The 9,249-nt window shown below is 39.2% G+C and overlaps 1 protein-coding gene across 9 annotated transcripts in view; it reads left to right on the top strand.

The window, feature by feature from the left end:
* The first annotated feature begins 317 nt into the window (after positions 1–317).
* The window catches only part of GCFC2 (GC-rich sequence DNA-binding factor 2), an 81,542-nt gene continuing 72,610 nt past the window's right edge, over positions 318–9,249 (top strand). For 8 of the 9 annotated variants that reach the window (XR_009599829.1, XR_001038094.5, XM_042246106.2 and 5 more), the window contains exons 1-2: positions 318–629; positions 4,315–4,440. Coding sequence is in view for 7 of the 9 variants with exons in the window: in XM_042246106.2 (XP_042102040.1) it covers positions 359–629; positions 4,315–4,440 (397 nt within the window). In the remaining 2 variants the exon portion in view is untranslated. The remainder of the gene's footprint in view (positions 630–4,314; positions 4,441–9,249) is intronic. The other variant, XM_012170683.5, reaches the window with a different exon arrangement.

The following is a 9,249-nucleotide window of genomic DNA, read 5'->3' as shown; positions in this document are numbered from 1 at the left end:
CAGTCCAGGATGTGGGCATAATGCCTGATTCCTCGACAGCGTTTGTACAAGGGAGCCTGTGAGCGCTGCTCTCCACGGCAGAGTCTGTGAGAACTTCTCAGCGACCATCTGCTCAAGCTCACCTTGCAAAGCAAAGAGAACGCTCTACATCCCCATACCTCATCCCTGGAACCCCAGCTCTCCAGCAGATTGAGAGAAGCAAAGCACGCATGCGAAGGGCGAAGCTGACATCTCAGCTGGGCGGGTCCCATGCAAGCAAGCGGTGGAAAGGCAGGAGCGTCTGCCTGGGTAGTTGCCCTAGAGGGGCGGGGTTAGCCGGCGGGAAGAGGAAGCTGCGCGGGGCGCTGGGGCCTCGGCCATGGCTCACAGGCCGAAAAGAACGTTCCGGCCGCGCCGAGCAGATTCCAGTGACAGCGACGGCGCCCAGGAGACATTTGCTGAACCCGGGGCGACGGGGGAGCAGGCGGCCCGGGACCCTGCGGTGGAAGGGCCGCCGTGTGGAAGAGGCCACGCAGAGGTGTCTGAACTGCGCCGCCGGGGCCGGGGCCGCCGCCGCGGCCGGGCCTGGGCTAGTTCCCGGCACGCCGCGAGAGCGGCTCCGCGCTTGGACGGGTCCTCGGACGTCCCAGGTGACGCTGGGCAGCAGAGTGGGCGGCCGGAGCGGGGAGTGGGGAGGGTGAGGTGGAAGTCCGCGGGACTGTCTAAAGGTTTCCGTAACGCGGTGCCTACTACAGCGGCGCTGAATCGCGGAGGTGCCTGTCTGTGAACGCTGGCCTGCTGCCTGCATGTCCATGTTGGGCCGCTTGGGGGCGTAGAAAGAACTCTGCGCGGTTTGGGCTTGTGTTTGCATCGTCAACTGAACTCTCACCAGTGACCGCTTTAGTGTTAATCTTGATGCTTTACGGAGAACCTAAATTGTCACTCAAAAGTTTAAAAATTCCTAATACTCTTCGGTAGGCGGAAGTGCTTTCTGTCCCCAATTCTTTTTCTCGAAAACACTTAACCAAACCGGTACGCTGGGAAAACTTAGGTGACAGACTTTTGGACTTTTTTTTTTTAATCGGTTATTTAAAGAAAAGATAAGCATAGCGCTGTGTCACTAACAGTAGATTGGGCTTCCCTTGTGGCTCAGCTGGTAAAGAATCCGTGCGCAATGCGGGAGACCTGAGTTAAATCCCTGGGTTGGAAAGAAGGGAAAGGCTACTCACTCCAGTATTCTGACCTGGAGAATTCCATGGACTGCATAGTCATGGGGTCGCAAAGAGTGGGACACAACTGTGCGACTTTCACTGATTGGTGACGCTGTAGACTACCAATAAAGTGTTAAATGCAATACAGCAATTTTGAAGTACCTTTGCCTTCTTGAAAATAGGATTCAGGCAGCATAAAGTTGTTTACATGAGATGTGTTCTAGTTTGAATTGAGTTTGATAATATAGTTAGAAATAAAGCTATATAGTTAGAGGAAGAAAGAAAAACACAGAAACAGACTTGGAAGGAACTTGTTTAAGTGGGGTCTTGAAGTATAAATACATTAACTTCTGACTTAGAGACGCATAAAAATATTTGAGATTATATTTCAGTCTAAAAGGAACTTCTAAAAATATTCCATCGTGAACTTAGTTGTAAAGTCTCTAGAAGCAATCAGCTTCTCCAGGTAAATGGCACTTTTTACCTACTTTGTCTTCAATCCATGGCACTCCAGAATACATAACACCCAGATTTGATGAACTGAGGTTAATCCCTGCCCTGTTAATATGAGTAGAATATCCAGTTTGTCACCTGTGGATAATGTCACCAGTAGAATGATAATTCAACATTTCTGGTTTGTCACAGGATGAAATACCATGTAGAAAACAAACTTATGTTACAAATATGTTACTTTTTTTTTCAAGATGGTATAATTTCAATAAAGTATCTGTAAAAATATATATATAGTTTTTGGTTATATAGTCATGAGGTAGGAATATTTTCACCCCAGTATTTTTAGTCCAAATGATTTGTTGATTTCTTAGTCATTGTTCATAATCATCTGTTTGTCTGAAGTGTTCATGATTTTTTTTTTAATATTTTTGTGCTTTATGTAAGTCATCTGATTAAACTTTGGTTCTCAAACGTTTTGTTCTTATCCCTTTGGTCTTAAAGTTTACCCTTTATACTCTTTAAGAATAATTAAAGATCCCAAAGAACCTTTGTTTCTGTGGATTGTATCTATGATGTTTATTGTTGTTCAGATGCTAGGTCATGTCTAACTCTTTTGTGATCCCAAGGACTATAGCCTTTCAGGCTTCTCTGTCCATGGGATTCTCCAGGCAAGAATACTGGAGTGCCATTTCCTTCTCCAGGGCATCTTCCCGACCCAGTGATCAAGCCTGAGTTTCCTGCTTTGGCTGAGGATTCTTTACTACTGAGCCACCAGAGAGGAAGCCCCTATAAGGTTTACCATATTAGAAATGAAGATGCATTTTTATTCTTTTTTAGATTTAACTCATTACATGTAAGGGTAAGAAACATTTTTATGAAAAACAACTGTTTTCCAAAAAATAGTAAGAATGACATTGTTTTCAGTTTGCAAATGTCTTTAATGTCTGGCTTATCAGAAAACAGCTGAATTCTGAAAGCTGTCTCTGCATTCAGTCTGTTGAAATATATTGTTTTGTTTGAAGGTGTGAAGAAAACCACAGATAGGTGATTAAGAGTATTTAATAGCCTTTTTAGTTCTTTGAGAGTATTCTACTTTAGTATTACAAAGAAGCTCAAAAAGTAATAGGTTTTCAAAGGTTAGTTTGCAATGGATGTCAAATGAAAAAAACACACAGTGTGAGAGTTGTGAGTTAAGTTTTGTTTGGGGCAAAATGAGAACTGTAGTCCAAGAGACAGCATTTCATATAGCTCTAAGAAACTGCTCCAGAGATGTAGGGAAGAGGTCAGTATTATATGTGATTTTAGTGAAGAGGAGTTGGGCAGTCAGAAACATACTTTATTAGAAGCTTGCTGCTAGTCATGAGGAGCAAATGTCACCAATAATGATTTTAGTGCTTTTCTAGATGTGAGGGGATGCAAGAACTGGGCTCATAAAATCTCCTGAAAATACCTGTCTGAAGGCCTGTTCTGCCAATTTTTCCAAAGCACAGAGTTCCTCATTCCTGATCTCTACCCTGAACTCCTTTCAGGATGTGTTGAAGATCAGTGACTATAGCAGTTTGTGATTTAATCCTTGTATAGACAGGAGGCAAGTGCCAATTTCTGCATGATACGTGGGAGCTGAAACCATATCATTTTGTTATGCTCAATTAGATTAAAATCCATCCATGTGTTTTGCGCTCTGAGTGAATCTTTTACCCATGCATGATTGGTAGCATCTTCGTTCCCTAAGCAGGGTTCAAACCTGCACTCCCTTCATTGGAAGGCTCAGTCTTAGCCACTGGGCTGCCAGGGAAATCCTTAGGGAGCATTTTTAAGATAGAGTAGTTATTATGCAATCTTAAATCTTAAGGTTATTCACAAATATTACAAAATAATTGTGAACCAACAAGTCCTTTTTTGTCAATAATACCATGAGTTCCTTTACGTTTTGCTCATTCAGTCCTGATAACACTTCTATGGGGTGTTCTCTTTTAATACTATCTTTGTTTATTGATTAATTGACTGTGTCCTTTCCAGAATCACACAGTGGAAATAGATCCATGATTTAGTTTGAGACTGCAGTGCCCATTATAATACTTCTTACCACCAGCCTGAATCCAAGAGTTGGATTTCTCCATTTAGTAACTTTGTGATACTGGGCATGTTATTTAGCCATTCCAGTCCCTAGTGTCCTCATCAGTAATAGCATTTACTTTATTGAATTGTGAGAACTAAATGAAATATATTTTGTAAAACAGACTTCAGTATGCCTAGCACATAGCAAGTATACATTAAGTGTTCTCTTCTTTATCTGCTTATTTACTACCACTGTTCGTCTTTTCTCTTTTAAATATTCCTTCTTTTTTTGGTCATTTACTTTTTTCTCTTTTTGTTTTTTCCCTTCCCTCTTTTTGTTGCATTCTTTAATAGTATGTATTTCATGTTATATCACTAGTTAAGTATTTCACTAGTTAAGTAGATAATGCAAATAGGATATATTGTTGCATATTTATTAGACTGTTCATTTCAGAAAGAAAGGAAGTTAAAGAAAGGTCTGCATGTCTACTTTAAATATGTGGAATAAAATTAAAACACCATATTTTACATACACTATGTGTTGTGTAGAATTTCATTTATTGATTCCAATATCCTGAATCTTTCATGTTATATTCAAAAAATGTCCTGTTAGAATCCAGAATGGTTTATCTTTCAGCCGAAGAAGAGGATGGAGCACACCATTCTTCAGAAAGTAAAGATGATCAGAGTTCATCTCCCAACAGCTCTAGGACTCTGGAGGACGAGTTTTCATCAGTAGGTCAGTAATATTTGTAATTTTGGTTAAGAATTTTATTTCTAATATTAGTATTTTTCTATACCAGTGATTCTTGTTTTTGATAAAACTCTAGTGAAGTATGGGGCAAGTAAGTTATTTCTAATTATTGTCAAGGGACCAAAATTGGCTGTCACTTCCATTATATAACATGCCCAAGGTCAGATGGGCTTATAATAGGCAGCACTAGGATTCCAACCTGGGGAATCTGCTGCAGAGCCTATGTCCTTTTTGTTTTGTTTTGTTTCGGGTTTATTTACTTATTTTATTTTATAATAGCAGTTTTCTTATTATGTCCCACAATTTTGTGGGTCAAGAATTTGGGCAGAGCTTAACAGAGATTAAACTGTGTTCCATGTGGCATTAGCTGAGCAGTTTGACTGGGGCTAGAGAAGGGGTCTTGCCTTTATACATCTCAGGTTCAGCATAATGTTTACCTGAGCATAGTTAATGATCTATAAATGCTGAAAAAATTAATGATAGAGAGCTGAGTTCCACTCCTCACTCTGCTTTTAAATAGCTGAGTTAGTCTAAAAGGATATTGAACTACTCTGGGCCCTGGCTGCCTCAGAGCCTGAATTCTTAACCATTGTGCTCTACTGAGTGGTTCATGCCATCTTTCAGTGTCTGAAAGATGGTAAGAATTTGTGTATGAGGATGTTTCAGGTACAGGATGCGCATTATATAAAAACCTAGGGAAGATAACCAGAGTAATGTGCAGAGAGCTAAAAAGTAGTTGTTGGGCTGAAAATTCTTGGTTAAGTTTTAAGAAAGAAGGAAAAAAAGAAAGTAAGATACAGATTGAAGTCAGATAATCCAGGGTTTTGAGGAAACTACTGAAAACTTTATGCAAATAGATGACATGACCATTTTTGTGTCTTAGATAATTCCATTCAAGGGTTGACAAATTACCACCTGTTTGCCAAATCTGGCCCACTATCTGCTTTTGTGAATAAAGTTTTATTAAAGCCATGCTCATTCAATTATGTATTTTCTGTGGATGCTTTTGCACTACAATGGCAGAGCTGAGAAGTCATAACAGACTTTATGGCCCAAAAAGCCGGAAATATTTCCTTGGCCTACTCTAATTCAAGGTTCTTAACTTCTCTTGTGCTGTGGACTGTCTTCAGTCTCATAAAGCCTAAGACCCCTTCTGAGCAAAACAAAATGTATAGCTTTATAAAGAAAACAAGTTAATTTGAAGTATAATTATTAGTACATATTTTTAAAGATTTATAATATAGTAGCAAGTGCTTTGTTAACATATGAAATAACAATAACCAGAAGTTCTTGTAATTATTTTTCTTAAACAAGTTCATTAAGCTACATAAGTACTTAGTGATGAAGCCAGTATTAAGAATTGAAGTCTAGTAAACAAGTAAAGTTTTGTCCAGACTCTAGATACGGTGCTGTCCAGTAAAACTTTCTATGAAGGTCCTGTATCTTCACCATCCAGTACATTATCCACTAGCTACACATGGCAGTAAAATTCTTGGAATGTGGCTAGTGTGACTAAGGAACTCGGTTTTTAGTTTGCTTAAATAATCACACGTGGCTGGTGGTTACTGTATTTAACATGCTGCTATGGCATGATTAGACAGGGTAAGGTAGTACTTGTAAAGTGTTGGTAGCACTGGGAACCTAAGGAGAGAAGGCAGAGTTTGGAAATGTATTGGATAATTTTTGATTATCCAACACGTAGTCCCTAAGGTGTTATTGCAAGATGAAAACTTGCCTTGTAAGGAACATTTTATTTTTTCTTTTATTCTGGAGAGGAAAGAAGAAATGAGATAAGTTTAAGGAAGTATATAGAAGATACAGTGCGTTTATTTTTGTTGTTGTTGTTGTTCAGATGATACATCTATTAGAATGATCCTGTACTGGAATGTCTGCCTTGAGATATTCATTGTTGCAGAGACTGCTTACCAATGGGGCATAGTATTAACCTCTGTTTTTTTAAATAGAAGTACAGTTGACTTACAGTATTAGTTTCAGGTGTACAGCAAACTGATTGAGTTATATATATATTTTTTCAGATTATTTTTGCATTTAAGTTATTTTAAGATATTGCATATAGTTCCCTGTGCTGTACAGTAAGTCTTTATTGCTTATCTGTTTTATATATAGTAGTTTGTTCAATCTCATACTCGTAATTTATTTCTCCCTGACACCCTTTCCCCTCTGGTAAATATATGTTTTTTTCCTACGTCTGTGAGTCTTTTTTTTTGTCGTTCTGTTCTTGCCTCCTTTGTCAAGATTAATTGACAGTAGGTGTGTGGTTTTATTTCTGGGCTCTACTGTAGCTCTGTAGTATTATCTGAAGTCTGGGAGAGTTGTGTTTCCAGCTTTCTTCTTTATCCTCAGGATTGCTTTGGCAGTTCTTGTGGTTCCTTATAAATTTTAGGATTATTTGTTCTAGTTCTATGAAAAACGTCATTGGTAATTTGATAAGAGATTGCATCAAATTTGAAGATTGTCCTGGATAATATCACCATTTTAATAACATTAATTCTTCCAATTCAAGAGCATGTGACATCTTTCCCTTTCTTTGAATCATCTTCAATTTCCTTTATCAATATTTTATTGTTCTTAGCATTTAGGTAGGGGGCTTTGGTCTTTTACCTCCTTAGTTAGGTTTTTTCCCTAGGATTTTTTTTATATGATTTTAAATGGGTTTGTTTACTTTTTCCCTCTGATATTTCATTGTTAGAGTAAAGAAATACAACAGATTTATGTATATTAATCTTGTAGCCTGGCTATCTTACTGAATTTATTTATTCTGATGGTTTTTATGTTGAATGTGTTGGGTTTTCCATATAGAGTATCATGTCACCTATGCAAAATGATAACTTCATTGCTTCAGTTCCAATTTGGATATGTTTCATTTCTTTTTCTTGTCTGATTACTGTGACTAGGACTGCCAAAACTATGTTGAATAGAAATGGTGGGCTATTTGTCTTTCTCTGCGTAACTTACTTCAGTTAGTATGATCTCCAGGTCCATCCATACTGCTTGCTGTAAATGGTTATTTCTTGGTTTTAATAAATCTCACAAATATCATATGATATTGCTTATATGCAGAACTAAAAAGTGATTCAAATGAGCTACTTACAAAACAGAAACAGACTCTCAAACTCAGAGAATGAACTTATGGATATCAGGGGAGAAGGGTAAGGGGGGGTAGGCATAGATTGAAAGTTTGGGACTGATGTGTATACACTGCTATATTTAAAACAGATAATCAATGAGGACCTACTGAATAGCACAGGGAACTCTACTCAATACTCTGTAATAACCAAATGGGAAAAGAATTTGAAAAAGAATAGCTACATGTATATGTATAGCTGAATCACTTCACTGTATATCTGACACTAACAACATTGTTAATGAACTGTACTCCTGTGTGAAAGTGTTAGTAGCTCTGTCATATCCGACTCTTTGTGAATCCATGTACTGTAGCCCACTAGGCTCATCTGTCCATGGGATTCTCTAGGCAAGAATACTGGAGTGCATTGCCATTCCCTTCTCCAGGGCATCTTCCTGACCCAGGGATGGAACCCAGGTCTCCCACCTTGCAGGCAGATTCTACACCATCTGAGCCACCTGGGAAGCCCATACTCCTATATAAAATAATAAATACATAAGAAGCACAATTCTTAGGTTTCATTCCTTGAAGAAAAACCAAGTACACATAGCACTGCTGTGTAGAATTATTCAGTTCAGTTCAGTTCAGTCACTCATTCGTGTCTGACTCTTTGCGACCCCATGAATCGCAGCACGCCAGGCCTCCCTGTCCATCACCAGCTCCCGGAGTTCACTCAAACTCATGTCCATCGAGTCAATGATGCCATCCAACCATCTCATCCTCTGTTGTCCCCTTCTCCTCCTGCGCCCAATCGCTCCCAGCATGAAAGTCTTTTCCAATGAGTCAACTCTTCGCATGAGGTGGCCAAAGTACTGGAGTTTCAGCTTTAGCATCATTCCTTCCAAAGAAATCCCAGGGCTGATCTCCTTCAGAATGGACCGGTTGGATCTCCTTACAGTCCAAGGGACTCTCAAGAGTCTTCTCCAATACCACAGTTCAAACGCATCAATTCTTCGGCGCTCAGCCTTCTTCACAGTCCAACTCTCACATCCATACATGACTACTGGAAAAAACATAGCTGTGACTAGATGGACCTTTGTTGGCAAAGTAATGTCTCTGCTTTTCAATATGTTGTCTAGGTTGGTCATAGCTTTTCTTCCAAGGAGTAAGCGTCTTTTAATTTCATGGCTGCAATCACCATCTGCAGTGATTTTGGAGCCCAGAAAAATAAAGTCTGACGCTATTTCCACTGTTTCCCCGTCTATTTGCCATGAAGTGATGGGACCAGATGCCATGATCTTCGTTTTCTGAATGTTGAGCTTTAAGCCAACTTTTTCACTCTCCTCTTTTACTTTCATCAAGAGGCTTTTGAGTTCCTCTTCACTTTCTGCCATAAGGGTGGTGCCATCTGCCTATCTGAGGTTATTGATATTTCTCCCGGCAATCTTGATTCCAGCTTGTGTTTCTTCCAGTCCAGCGTTTCTCATGATATGCTCTGCATATAAGTTAAATAAGCAGGGTGACAATATACAGCCTTGACGTTACTCCTTTTCCTGTTTGGAACCAGTCTGTTGTTCCATGTCCAGTTCTAAGTGTTTCCTGACCTGCATACAGGTTTCTCAAGAGGCAAGTCATTATTACATTTCTTTAAATATAAACAGGATTAAATCTTATGATTATTTTATGAGATATTTTTCTCCTTTAGGGCT

Source organism: Ovis aries, chromosome 3, assembly GCF_016772045.2.
Source record: "Ovis aries strain OAR_USU_Benz2616 breed Rambouillet chromosome 3, ARS-UI_Ramb_v3.0, whole genome shotgun sequence".
In the NCBI taxonomy this organism is placed as follows: domain Eukaryota; kingdom Metazoa; phylum Chordata; class Mammalia; order Artiodactyla; family Bovidae; genus Ovis; species Ovis aries.
The sequence above is the reverse complement of the archived record's forward strand: the minus strand, read 5'-3'. Positions and strand labels throughout refer to the sequence as shown.